We start from the raw sequence: 15,179 nt of genomic DNA, 5'->3' as shown, positions 1-15,179 counted from the left end.
GCAACTAGTCATCTTAAACTAACTCGAAGTCGATCGTTTTTAAAACATTCACATCGGGTTTTGTTGCTGTTCTAGACATACATTTTATGGGAAGATGCATTTAAGTATTATTGTCCCTGCCTTTTTATACATTTCTTAATCTCATTGCAGTTTCATCTGTTCCTTGATCCATAAATGGTGTGGGTCTGGTCACCTGTTTACACTGCAACAACAAAAAAAGTGTCTGGAGAAGTGTTGTCGTCTTAATTTGAAAATATTATCTTATTTTTTTTGCTATCAGTAAAAAAGTCTCTCTTCATTGGCAACATTTCAGCAAAAAAGTCATTTTAAAGATTTTAAGTCTAAATATAAGACAGAAATACTATACAGGCTTATTTTTCGGGTTTTGCAGTGCACTCTCTCATTTGCCTATATGGGCCTTACTCATAGCACGGTATTATTAGCTGAATTTCAGGGGTCAGTTGTTGGCATTTGAACCTGTCAGACCCTGCACACTCCTCCCAGAGCCAGTCCAGTCATACGTGGTCTGAATGTAACAGCCTAGCCGGGGGGGGGCTGTGGGGACACCTGCTTAGTCACGCCGGCCCCATACCTGGCCCGTGCCTCCCCCAAACGCAGGAGAGGACCTCAGCCCGTAGTGACTCACGTGTGACTGAGTGACAGGACGGATACCGCGGCTTCAGAGCGGAGATGGCGGCTTGAAGAGAGCGTTGGCGGAGAAAGGCAAGGGGCCCTGGTGACTGTCCGGTACGGCGCGGGTCCGAGGGCGCGTTGTCACCGCGCTGTGACTCACACGCGGTTCTCTGAAGACCGTGTTTTCGCGAGTGTATCCCCAGCATGCGAGCCGCACCTGTAAAACCACCCTGACGGGCGCCCTGCCTAGTCACAAAAAGACAGTGACCTACACACACCCCCAATCGCGCAACAAAGAAAGAAAAAAAAGTCCCCGCTAATACAAAATGTCCTCACGAAGCTAGTGGAATGTGAGTGTTACAAACATTCCAGCAACATTGTGAGGACATTTTGTGTGAGCTGGGTAGCTGGAACAAAGAACAAAAAAAAACAAAAACAGCGAGCCCCGGTTGCGAAACTCTTTTGAGTGGATATGCGGAGTGACACAGGCCGCTGCCCCCGAAAAGGGCACGCCGTCGCAGACAGGAGAGGGGAGGGGCCGGGGTCTGGGGAGGGGAGCGAAGGAGCCGTGCGCGACCGGGGACGTTTGGGAAGGGGGTGGTGGACGGCAGGGTGAGAGGGGTAATTATTCGTCTCGCCCTGCTCCCCCCCCCCCACTGCGTCCCGGCGAGACTGACCGGCAGTGGCAGCAGTCATTTTGTGGAATCAGAGCCCATGTTAGGGACATTATCCACTGCCACACAGCGTTGTTAGGGCTGGTATTAGCATGTACCGGCGAGGACATGGGAAGGACTGGATCTGTCAGAGCGAATCGCCTCCCTGGCCTGTGTCGCCTCTCTCCCCTGCCTCTCTGACACGCTCCTTCATTAATGGCCCTGCCTTGACAACTGATCCTAATTGCCTCTGAACAGCACTTCATGTATTATTGGTGCCTGACTGCCTCAGTGCATGTCAACAAGCCACAGGAAAGAGGGCAGTCCCGCCAACCCCCGCCCCCCCCACACACACACACCCACACACACACACGTACGCACACTCACTCGCTCACGCACGCACGCATACACGTGCACACGCACACTCACGTTTGCGTGACACCTACCCGCTGAAGTGCAGGGTCCCCACTGGAGTTAAATCCCCTGAACATGTTCTCACCCTAACACCCGAAAGGAGGCCTCTAACCACCCTGCCGTTTATAAAATGGTGGCCAGGAAGACGAGATTAGTATTACTTTACACACGATTTCTCACGTTGCTGCGTCCCCTGCCCTTTTCAGAATCCCTCTCTTTCTACCAGCGGGACTAAGATGGAGTCGAGCAGGCGAAAAACCGAAGGAGTCAAACACAAATACATAATTCAGCGTCGGGGACGTGTGAACGCGGTGTGGCAGATTAATCTGTGCGCTTTAATTTCTATTAGAGAGGACTTCTGTAATGGCGGCCCTAATGCGCGGGAGCGTGTTTATTCTTTACTTTGTCACTGGTGACGGCGGGCAGAAGAGAGAGGGGGAGAGTAATCGGCGACGGGCGATGTCAAAGACATTTTAAAAGCACTCGGTTGCCGTGTCACAGCCACAGATGTCAGGGAGAAAGCTCAGCCCATTACAGCCGCTCAGCAATGCTTGTGTTTGATGCAGGTTGAGTTACTCAATAAAATGTGTGTTTTAAAAGGGGGATGTTGCCAGCACTGTTGAGGAATTTTCTAGGGCGGTTCAGTGGGAAGGGAGGGGGGGGGGGGGGTAAAGATGTAAATAATTGAACAATGGAAACACGGCGACAAATAGTGACCCGAAACCCGTGAGAAGTGCGGCCGCCTGACCCCTCCATCTCCGTGGTGACCAGCCGCGGTGCGCGGGGGCCGAACGCACGCCATTTCCCGCACGGCGGGCAGGTGAGATGATGAGAGGAGAGCGGACGGAGAGAGCGGCCGAGAGAACGGGCTCCCCGGCGCGGGGGAACGTTTACACGAGCGCACACGGACTGCGGCGTGTGGCGGGGCGGGGGAAACGTTCCGTACCACTGACGCGGGGTCGAGGAGAGCAGGCCGACGCGGGGGGGGGCGGGGGGGGGGGAGCACGTGGAAGGAGAGCCGGAGAAATAACCACCGCCAGTGACTTTGGCTGCCGGTGACATTTTGAATTTAATGCATTCTTCTGAAGCGGGCGTTTACACTGCTCACTCTGCAAACTGCTTTACATGGAGGGGGGGGGGGGTCCGTCAATGTAGGCCGTGTCTCAACTCTATATTCTGCGTTGTTGTTTTTTTTACATTTTATATTATTTTCTTTTCCTTTCTTTTCGTTCCCGGAACGTCAGGCATTTTAAAATTAATTTAGAGTCATTTTATTTAATTGTTCTGCAATTTCTATATATTCAGTTTGACAGTAAGTGATTCTGGTGAATCATAATTATCGGTTCCTCATGCACGGGTGGACTTGCATCGCAATTTTGTCTTAATTTATGAAGGAGATGTTAGTTTTAATAGCAGTAAAACTGATGGCTCGTTGAAGAGTTAACGTTTATGTCCCATTTACTTTTGGCTACTCATTTTGTCATTAATTTCTCATAGAGGGGTCTGTTTGAGCTGCATCCTTTCACCCCGGCCATTCATTTCTCACTGCGCGGTGCCATTTGTGCACATTTTATACATTCGCATGTGTGTTGTCAATGAATAATAGAACACCTCGTGTTTTAAGTAAGGTTGTGGTCTAAATGTACTCATCTGTATTGAATAGGATGTTCTACTGTCCCATTGCCTTTTCATTGATATTAAATAGATTTTTTGATAGCTGCCAAATGTAGGTTAGTGACATTACGATTATACACTTAGTTTTACAGTATTGCAGTGTGGTCAGTCCAAAAATACATTTTAAATGATATTTTATAACTAGGAAAGCATTGACATTTGAATTTGAAATTCAATTGATTTCCCATGTATTGTTAAAATGATCCTTACGTCACAAAAAAAACTCAATTTTGACTGAAGCTTTTTAACTTATATTTCCAGAGTGATGTCATTTTGCATAAAATAAAAGTTGTATTAAAATTAAAAATAAAATTGTTTACTGTGGACAGAGCGTTAGGTAAACAACAGTGTGACATATTGTAATAAAATTAATAACGTCTAGGTCCCATTGTAAACTAATTTGATTTTGATATGCCTCTATGTGTATTTGGCAAAATAAGCACATGTTAATCAGCATAAAACAATTCATTAATCCAGTCTGAAATTAAGTAATAATTATTACATTAGTAACCCCTATTTTTGACTCATACTTTGCTAGAATACTGGTGGATTCCGTTCATATCATTGATATATATTTGTGTGTGTGTGTGCGTGCGTACGTACGTGAGTGTGTAAGCATGCGTATTGTTACCACAGAAAATGTACATGAAAAACTAGAGATACTGGTTAAGAAGACAGATGTGTATTTACTGTATGAGCCCAAAGCTCTTCCGTGCAGTAACACTGCCATCTTTTGAACGTCAGTGGAACTGCCAGGAAGTTCAAGGAGACATTTTCGTTTTCTGTTTTGACCCCCCAGTCCCCCCCTCCCTTTTTCATTTTTTTTTTTCGATGTCTTCTGCAGGTTGTCCGCTCGCTTCAAGCAGAGCAGACCACGTCACCTAACCTTGTAATGTCAAAGCGCCCCGGTCCTAAAATGGCCAGAGTCCTATCAGCTAAATGATTGCTTCATAAGCCGATGTGGTGGGACTTCCTCCTCACAAGTGGCTGTACTCCCGATGTGACAGGCCGACAGGCCGGTGGAAGTCATCGGGAAGACAAAGTGTGCATCGCTCATTGTGAATTCCCCTACGCGCAGCGCGCGTTACGCCGTTAAAAACCACCCAGGGTCGCTTCCCCGGCCCGTTTTTTTAACAAAATGTCCGCCCGTGGCCCGCACAAAAATTCACACAGAGGCAGGTGGGGGGGGGGGAGGCAGGGTCTTCTTTATTCAATTTCAGCGGCAGAAAAAGAGGAGGAAAACGGGGTGGAATGGGCGCGGTAGAAAAAGAAAGAGGTGGTCGCAGCTGGAGCTGGGAAAAAAAGCAGGGTTGAGGGTGTAGTTTCAGCATCATTCAATCAGACAACATGCCCTTCAGCTCACGAGCGAGCCCTTCCTGATTCTCCAGAATTAAGGAGATTAGCAGGATGCGCATAATGCGGGATGATGGAATTTGTCATAATTTGCATTGTCCTGGAATGATGTGGTTTGATCGAGCGATGCGTCTCGGAGCCTGTCATGTCCCACGGGCAGGTCAGAGCGGAGGCTTGGCAGAAGTGATTTTTGCGATATGTGCATCAGTCGTAAAGACCTCACAACCAATTTGTCAAAAAATCAGAGGTCGGGAAAGTTGAAGGCAGTGGGCATTGTGCCCTAACGCGAAGAGAAAACGCGCCATTCCATCATTTCCACATGATACCAACGGGTTTTTCCCCTGGATTTTCTGTTACTTTGAGCAATCGTTTAAATCTCAAGTGACCTTTGATTTGATGGGATGCATTTTGAAATGCATCAGTTGTCATTTTTATTTTTTTTAAATTACTGCATTGAGAATGTTACAGTGTACACGGAGTAATTAATACATTTTCTTTTCATTTGAATTTTAATATATATATTTATATACACACACACGCATACATACACATTCAAGCAAGCTTCTCAGGGGTGTTTTCAGAGCTATCAATCCGGCTCTTGATTATGCTCCCAAGCAGCAGATAGGGATGAATAATCAGCATAAAGTTGACAAAACGGACGTGACAGTGTTACTTATCCGCAGAGCCATCTCTGCGAGCGGGCATGTTGAGTTCAGACAGACAGGGAACGCGCTTATTTACAGTAGCTTGGACAGAAGAAAAGGCACAACGTCATGAAGAGACCGTATTCTATTTCTGGACCAGCTGATTATGATGCCCGTTTCATTCGATATTTAGAAATTCGTTCTGGCAACAACAACAAAAAAAAAAAAAAACATTCCCCGTGCTCGTTCTTCTTATTTTCGTTTCAATATCCAGTTATACGCCGAGTCTACATTCTGAGGAGGCTTCCTTCATTCGCCTTCCTTTGTGTATCTTGTACATGCTATTTATGTCACTGTTTAAGTAACGCTGATTTTGTGTGACAGTTGAGCATGCTGGGTTAGGCTTCAAGTAGAGCAAACAAAACAAAATAATAAAAAAAACAAAAGAGAGACAAGAATAAAAAATTAAATGAAAATAGAAATGTTCTGCCCAAAGACACCCTTGGTGAGAGGAAGATAGCATTATTAGATGTTTTAAACAGAAAGACTGTGGTTATTCTGAATATTAATATTTGTGAAAATTAGGTGTCAGACCACAAAATCTCCTTAGGGCGTAGGACAACACCCATCTCTTATCATCTTCTGTTCCGAGACGTGATCTGCTGTGAACGCACTGAGACTTAGAGCCTGGTTCACATCTTTAGATTAAATCTCAGCACATATACCTACTACATTGACATCTATTATGAAAGTCACATTTAATTTCAAATCTAAATACAGCATAACCTGTACACTTAAATCTATGGAACAAAACTCATATATTTTTGATAATGTCAGAATTATTAAGATGCAGTAGGGAAGACTTTGCTGCTGTGTACAAACTAAACACGGGACATAATTTCTTGAAGTCTACTGTTTGTAAGTCTGATAAAAATGAGATTTGAACATGACCGAAAGAGCAATGCATCACAGTCAAGTGAACCGGCAACCTTACAATACAACAGCACCCCCTGCCTTTGGTCCAAATCATTACAGTTACACAGAGCTCCCTCAAAATAATGTCTTACAGCTTTTGTGGAATTGTATGTTGTTATTATGCATGCATGCATCGTGTTTATTGCTGCCGTACAAACATACAGACACACACGCGCATACGTATGTAAATCTGAGGATAACATAATAGTCGTTAGAATAATCGTGTGCTAAAGCCAATAATCATCATACTGAAATATACAAATGTTAGGTCCACAGTTCTGACATCTTAAGGGTTGTATTGCTTAACTAAATTGAAGCACTCCTGTTTTGTATTTTTGACTTAGCGCTTTGTTTTATTAATGCAGTGAAACGGGTGTATCTGAGTTACAGTTCCCTCGTTTAATTATTTATGAAGATTAAATGGAGAGGTGGCCATTAGCATATCTGATACAGTACAGAGCTATTAGACCCAGTGTGTCCTTGGATGATAGCGATGGAAAGATCCTCACCATTCATGAAAACCAGGTCATCTCACAAATGTCCGCCGAATGATGGATCACACAATTTCTGTTTTGTGTATCAAATATAAAACCAACATTCCCAATCAACCCCATACAACTTAAAGGTCACCTCTTCTTCCCATTGTCTCAACGCGAGTGTAAATATGTTCGCGTCACTAATGCCTCGAACCGTTTGGAAAGCAATAAGTGGTGCACTTTGAGACATTACGATACTTTAAAAATGCTAAAAGGCTGCAAAGTTGATTCCCGGAGCGAGCAGAGCCATGGAGCATTTACATACGCGTTATAGTTTGGATCAGCGCGGAGTCCTTGGGGCTCTCTGACCTTTTGGCACGTCATTAAGTTTATGAAAAATGATGGCGTTTAAGCCATGAAATAAAGGTCAATAAACCATGAAGCTAAAAACACAGATTTAATTAATGGTAAGCAGGCTGCTCGAACAGGAACCGCTCAGATGTTGTATAGATCACAGTTGCATCATGGGTCACAGGAAGTGTTTGGGGGAAAGGTCTGTGGCGTTATGTCCCTCATCCTGTTTTCTAAAAAATGTTTTTTTACTAGAAAGAGATTTACAGCTGTGCAACTTGAAGCTTGTTGCAGTAAGATGAGAACTTGATCTTGCATTAAAACATTAAGAGCGCAGTGAACTAGACTCTGACGCGTTTAGGCGAAATGATTTCACCATGAAAAAGGTACATTGAGGTCAACTATGAATATGAAAACAATTGACAAGAAAGATAACAGGGTGTCCATTCATAAGCTGCAGTAAGCTTTTAGTATGTAGTGCTATGCATACATTCTAATTACTTATTTCCACTTATATGATTGGATTGGAAGGTTAAGGTTTTATAAAAGAATGGGAAGATGTTTTGCATTGCATGGTGTCTGGAAGTTAAATATTATGTGCAATTCTTTGGCCCTTATGAATATTAAAGTGTTCCCCTCATCTGCATTAAAAATGTATGTGGTATTCTGGTTGTTGATCAGGTTTAGGAGACCTGTCTCCCTGTCAACACTGACGATGAATAATGTAGTTGTGTTGTATATTCAGGGACACACCATTGACAGTCAATTAACAAGTTTGATTGGTGTGTTAGCTCATTCTTTTGAACTGTTAATTTTATGTTAATAGCATTCCCCTTTTTTTTTTAGCAAGATTCCCATTTGCAGGTTCACAGCGAAAACCGCGCTCCCTCTTTACTAAGAGCAACCTGAGAAAGAACTTTAATAATTGATCATTACACACCTGCTTCGTGAAGCTCGGGGAGGGTTTTTTTTTTTTGTGCAGTCTGGGAGCCTTGCCTTGGCCTCTTTTGATATTCAAATCAACAAATGATAGCCCTTTTTTTAAATTTAAAATGGTAAGCTCTTTTGATGGCTGGCTTGTTAGGGGATCCTCAGCACCTGTCTGACCTGATCGGGGTTTGCGGTGAGAGGATCTGATGGCGTTTGATGGCTCATAAATGGAATGCCAATGACGATTTGTTGTTGACGTTTCCTCGCCGCTGCCTCTCTGATACGCCGGTGTTGATGTACCGCTCCAGCTTCGCCAAATAATGCTGGAAGGTAAATAATCCGGTGATTGATCCGGCCGGTTCAAAGCGGAAAACCCCCACACGCACCCCCCCCCTCCACCTCCAACACTGTCCCGGTAATTTGGAGCTGCAGAGGCAGATGCTGAAGATTCATCAAAGTTGACAACTGCACCCAGGAGCTAGGAATCATGGGAAACCCGTATGATTATGGAAATAGATGTGACCGCATCCACCCTGGAGCTAAGCATTTTTGTTGTGCTGTTATTTTCAAATAACGCCTTACAAAGTGCTGATTTTATTGAGAGGAAAAATTTGTTCCACACAGAACAACTCGAACACAATAGACATTTTCATTAAGGAAATAAGCATAATACTTTGTTTTTTTCTTTTTGGTTCCTGATGCATCTGTTTTTATTTTCTTTTGTTCATTCAGTGAGTAATATTAAAGCATAAACTGTAGTTTTTATGTTGCAAATCTGAAAGGAAAGTTGCACTAGATTTATTATCTTGAAAATATAAATAGAATCGAATATGTTATCCTAGCAATCCGCAATGTTATTTTTGGATTAGGTGGCATGAAGTAAAAATTCTTTGAATTGATTGTGCAACACTCAGCTATGTTATTTTTGGATTAGGTGGCATCAGCATTTAATCATTTCTATAGGGGTAAAATGTCAATGTCACACATGTACAATGTGAGGTTTTATGGATGTAGTTATCGCTCCCTTTCTGTTTGTGTGTGCAAGTGTATTTGGGTAACACTGAGATGTCTGAACCAGTAGACCAGACGGTTATTGGTTCATAGAATAGGGACATGCTTTACTCTATGTGGTAAAGACCTTTTTAATCGCATCACTCCAATGATAAAACTCGCCACAGATGTGGCATGTTGACATAAGCCACCTTAATGGTCTTGGACCTTTCTGTACATCTGTAAAGCAGAATAACAGTGGCCGGTGATGTAGCCAGGAAAATGGCTGACATTGCTTTGCAGTGATGGTCGCTGCAGGGGAGTCTCAGCTGGTTGTCTAAAATTGGTCTTAGTGCTCGTTCGCTTGTGTGGATATTCCACATAGGATGAGAAGAGAGGGAGTGAAAGCCGGTCTCTAATTTAAGAGGACGTGGGGGGATAGAACCCTCATTAGGTAACAAAGTGAGCAAAGGGGGTAGGGGGGTAGGTAGGGGATTAGCGCATGCTAATACCAGGGCTTCTCATCCTACACCCCGTAATCCGGTTTGAAAAGACGTTTCCTCTTAACGGAAATCAGGTAAGGACCTCATTTTGCATGATGTATCAATTGATTAGGGCCCGGGCCTGGTCCCTGTAGAGGTCAGAGCCCAGAGCGCTCTGCCGCTATTCCCCAATTAGCACCGTGTCACTCTGGGCTGTTTGCATTGACCAGCGTGCGCTGGCCGGGGGTTTGAGGAGTCACCTGATCCGTCACGCCGCCTGACCTCCGAAAGGCCAGGGATGGGCCCAGACATCCCACTGCATTAATCAGATGGATTTTTTGGTCAGCATTATTGAGCCCAAGAACATACTTTAGCAAGCGTTTATCTGCATTTCTCAGCTAATTATCACTATGCTAATTACAGTACGCGACACACACACACACACACGTGCCCAAATGCTCACACATCACACACACACTCACACACACACACCTGCCCAAATGCTCACACATCACACACACACACACACATGCCCAAATGCTCACACATCACACACACATGCATGCATGCAGAGACACGTGCGTCACACAGCTATACCTATAAATTTTAATTGTCCAAAATATGCATTCCCTGTGATAATATAGCAGCAGAACGTGTTAACTGTTAATTGAGAGGGTGCTGTTCAAATATAGGCCGGTAATTCTTGCTAATTTAATTGTTACACCTCTGTGCTGCCTGGAATTGTGTTCATAATACCCACGGATATGTGCGATCACAGTGGAAATGTGTTTAGTGTAATATAATAAAAAAATCCCCAGTATCAAAGGAACAGCTTTTTTTAGAGGGTAAAGCTGTATTAAATTATTTTGTTCCTCCTCTTAATGTTCTGGACTGAAAATATCCTCATTGACTTGTGTTCATAGCCCTCACCAAGGGGCTTGCTTTACCTTCAGTGGTTTAGTGGAATCCCAGTGCGAAAATTAATTACAGAATGTTATTTTAAAACCAAAATTGTTGTCAGACAAATTGCCCGTGCATGTGTGTCTACTTAGAATATATCAAACTTGAAGTATCTTTCATCAGTAGATTGTTTTCTGAAAAAAAGAGGTACTGGTATCTTACCTAAAGTACAGCACCATGACTGAGAAAAGGCGACTGGACTCTCAGAGTATCTTATATTACAGGCATTTAGCAGAAACTGACCCACCTGGCAATAGAACCTCCATCTTTTAGGCCAGGCCAGTTCCTAGTCCATTACACCACACTGCTTCCTGTGGGGGTGTGTGATGGTGCCTCAAGCTGGAATGGACTGGCTTTGGGAGAAAGGTTATTTTTCTGTAAAAGAGAACCCTATACTTGAAAAATGTATCCTCCTTTCCTCGACTACCACCACGTCTACAATGTGGAAGTATGGGGGAGGAGATGAGTGGACAAAAGGATCATTTTTTTAGTTTTGGGATGGACGACAGGAGTCCACAGCTTGGCTTCTCAGCCCAGTGTTCTCATAGTGTGCACCCACCCCTGACCACACCCGGAACCCAGGACCACAGCCAGGACCCTAGACCACATCCAGGACCCCAGACCACACCCAGGACCCCAGACCACATCCAGGACTCCTGACCATACCCAGGACCCCAGCCTACATCCAGGACCCCAGCCCACAGCCAAGACCCCAGCCCACATCCAGGACCCCAGAAGCACTCCTGCTCAGAAAGCACAGAGCACTGCAAATAATGTCTGTCTTAACAGGCTTATCTTAAGAAAATATTAGCTTGTTTTAAGTTACTGTTTGCTTGACAAGTGAAATGTTCTTATTCTGTTGGCAAATATTGAAATGAGTCAAAAACTGTCTTACCTCATTGGCAATATTTTTGTCTTATTTAGCAACCGATATAAGTACTAAAATATTTGTTGAGATTGACTTATTTTTGCCTTTGGAATGTGATCACTGGTTTTAGAATAATTAATAATTAATAATTTAAAAAATTTTCCCTGTGGACCCCCTCCCTTTCAACTCCGGATGGCATGAGCCCGGGACACGCTTTGGGGAACGGGACCGTTCATGAAAGATCACTCGCCCCATCAATTATCCCATTTTATGTAAATTTCCCACCTGTCAACTCTCTGCCAGGTTTTTCAACACAACACAACAAATCAAGAAAGGTTTTATTAGTCACCATAGTTATGAACTTCATATTGAACATTACATTCTATAGTAATGAAACGCAGCAGGTTAAAGCGTTATGGGTTCATGTAGATTTGTTATGTTTAGTCTGGTTTGGCGCCTTGCAAGGCGGTCTTTTGCCATAGGTGTGTGAGTGCGTGTATGAATGGGTAAATAAGAGACATGAATTGTAAAGTCTTTGTGTGGTCATTGCTGGAAAAAGTGTTAAATAAAAGCAGTCCGTTGATCATTTACCTGTATAAATGACTGATACGGTTGTTGCGGGTGTTTTGGTGTCCCTCCCCAGGTGGACGAGGTGGTGTTCTGCGCAGGACAGATCGCCCTGGTCCCCTGCACGATGGAGCTGCTTCAGGGCGGGGCCGGAAGGCAGGCCTCCCTCTCATTCGCCCACACCGAGAGGGTCCTGGCAGCCATGGGCGGCGGCCTGACCCTGGGGCACGCCCTGCAGCCGCACTGCTACGTCACCCACGGCGACGACGTCCCTGCCGTCCGGCGAGCCTGGGAGAGAAAGCTGGAGGAACTGCGCGCCGGGGTGAGACGGAAAACGGCGCTCGCGGATTAGCCTAGCCGCTAAAAGCGACCGCACGCCGTGAAATATTCCGTCAATATTTTCAGCGCCTGGCCTCCTCAAACTGCCGGGTGCGGCGTTATTGGCCGTAATTACAGTTTATCCGCGTGAATATGTGTCGAACGGTTGCCTGGGCAGAGACCCAAGCGCTGCAGTTTGCCCTGAAATTAGGTGTGTTAAACGCCAATTAGCGGCGTCGCTAATTGTTCTAGCGTGTTGTGCGTTTGTGAGTTCCCAGACTGTGTGGTCCTGGTGGGGGATTATGCAGCATTCTGCCTGCAAGCCTGCCTCTCACACACACGTGCGCTGCAGAACCGCCGTTCACCGCGTTTCAAACAGTATACACGTTTTAGCGGAAGCACCGCGAAATGAGAATCTCTGAATCTGGTAATCTATGAAATCCGTGTTTAATCTTCAAATATGTACACGTCCGGCCCTCTAAGTCCTGTCCTGACATGTCTAAATTTCATGTAAAAAGGTGTTTCGTTATCGACTGCCATTGCCAAGCCATCACAGTCCCATCACACCCCAACACCCACCCCCCCCCCTCTAAAAAAAGCGAAGAGACGGCAGATATTTACCAGCGCGAGCGCTCATGAAAAGTTTATGATCAGGGATCCACCGGTGTCTTTGATAACGCGGCGCGGGGCACAGAGGCAGATGTCTTCCTCAGAGCCTCCCTAATCCTTTATCCCCTTTACGGGGCTCCGCCGAAGCCCTCTGAACAGCTTATCCCCTCTCCCCCGGCGGCCCGCCTCCAAACGGCTAATAAGAGCGCGCGCCTCCACCTCCAGCGCTAATCTGCGGGGCCCAGAGACCGGAGGGAGACGCAGGGGAGGCGCGGGGAGGCGCGGGCCCGGCCCCGCTCTCCCGGCCACCTCGGCCCCCGCGCCGTTTGGGGTTTGTTAAGCGGTTTACACACCGCCGGCCCCTAAACGGCCCTCAGACTGCGAGTCGCTCTGCCGTCAGACGGGCAGGGGAGAGCAGCGCGGTTTCAGCCTCCCGTGTGCCATCTGGCTCTCTGAGCTTGGGCATGGAGCTGCTCTGTGGTTTACTGCCACTGTGTAAGGGCCAGTTTATAAACAGTGCTGATGTGGAATATGGCTGTAGTGCCAGTTAAAATGCTTAAACTGGTTTACCAGCGAGGCATGCTAGTGGATGTTTCCTCAGCAAACCTCAGCAGTGTGCTATTTTTAATTTGTCACCTTTTAGTTTTATTCTGTACGAAAGAGTATTTTCAGTTTCAACAACAGTTCCCATAAACATATTTCTGAGAGAGAAATGACAGGCTGCTGGAATTAATTGACTGACCACCTGTTTGATACATACAGGTGGTCAACAGTGGCCCTTTCTAAAATTACAGTCAACATCAATTTGCTGATGTTTGTCGATGATTGGTAGAGGAAGGTGGTTCAGTTGTAGTTATAGGTTGATTATTATGCCAGTAAGCAAAGTAACGGTTTTAAGTTAAAACCTTTTTTTTTTAATCAATTATGCAGCGTACAATTATGACCCATAAACAGGGTTGGGATTCCAAACTGGTCAAATTTAGTTGTTTGAATGGTAATATTCATAGATATTTCTGTATTTTAACAATCTGTCCTTAGAGAACTGTGGACATATTTAATATACTACTATATACAATACATATAATACGGTGTTTAATATATAAAATGGAGTTCATACGGTCCTCCATGGCCTGTGCTTGGAGAGGCAGCAAGAGCAGTGCCGTTTCCCGCTCTCCCCGGTGGATGCTCTCGTCCTCCATTTTGAACACCGTCTCCCCGGGGTGGGGATTAGACAAAAGGCCTCTATTCATTTGAAGTGATTGTAATGAGAATATTTAACACGGGTCAAATACAGATAACAGAACTCATGAGAGAGAGAGAGAAGGGATTTTACCTTCAGACTGTTTTTAAACCAAGTGAACGTTTCTGTGATTAAAAACCACAGAGGAATTTGAAGTGCTTCCTTTTATCCGTTTAATTTTAATCTTTGTATTTACCCTCATGCATTAATACCGCATATGTTTATCTTACAGTTTTCTCAAAAGGGAATATTTTAGGGCAAATGTTTATCTAAGCTGCCGGCTGCCTGTGCCAACTGTAGCTAGATTCATGTCTTCATTCTCTGAATCGTTGGCAGCATACCTGCTGGTTCTGGCCGTCGATGCCCAGGTTGTGTACACAGTTAACACGACCTCAGTGTTTTTAGAGCTTGCACCGATAAAATGTATGAACTCTACTGCCTATATTCTTAAAAAAAAAAATACAACCAGCGCTGGCTTTGAGAATCGCAATGCCGGGGAAATCAGTGAATTCATGCAGAACAATCTTTGATAGAAAGGCAGCGATTGCGTCGCTCTGCGTACGGAAAGCCTTGCCATGTTGATGCTGTGCGTTGATCATTTCTCTAATCAGGTGGACGTGGAAGCATAGTGGGTTAATTGGGAGCATGGTGGAGTTTATGTGTGTGAAATTGTATTTATAGAGCTGTGCACCGCATATGAAGGCAAGGGGCTGACCTGTGTGTGTGCGTTGTGTGTGCGTTGTGTGTGTGTGGTGTGTGTGTGTGTGCACATGTGTGTGTGGTGTGTGTGTGCACATGTGTGTGTGTATGTGTGAAACTGTGTGTATGTGTGTGTGTCTGTGTGTGTGTGTGTGTGTGTGTGTATATGTGTGTGTCTGTGTGTGTGTGTGTGTATATGTGTGTGTATTCGTGTATGTGTGTGCGTGTGTGCAATGCACTGAATCGGGCATTGTTTATAATAGAACCTCATGTGCTGTGATTTGAATCGCACTCAGAGAAAACTTAAACTTTGAAAATTTCCAAGGATTTGCATGCGGAATTG

At 44.8% G+C, this 15,179-nt stretch overlaps 1 protein-coding gene across 3 annotated transcripts in view; it reads left to right on the top strand.

The window, feature by feature from the left end:
• Positions 1 to 15,179, top strand: part of dph6 (diphthamine biosynthesis 6) — a 70,261-nt gene that overhangs the window by 44,612 nt on the left and 10,470 nt on the right. For all 3 annotated transcript variants that reach the window (XM_061246988.1, XM_061246995.1, XM_061247001.1), the window contains exon 13: positions 12,047 to 12,292. In XM_061246988.1, coding sequence (XP_061102972.1) covers positions 12,047 to 12,292 — 246 coding nt within the window. The remainder of the gene's footprint in view (positions 1 to 12,046; positions 12,293 to 15,179) is intronic.

Source organism: Conger conger, chromosome 1, assembly GCF_963514075.1.
Source record: "Conger conger chromosome 1, fConCon1.1, whole genome shotgun sequence".
NCBI classification, from domain to species: Eukaryota; Metazoa; Chordata; class Actinopteri; order Anguilliformes; family Congridae; genus Conger; species Conger conger.
Note: the sequence above shows the minus strand (reverse complement) of the source record. Positions and strands in the feature narration are given on the sequence as shown.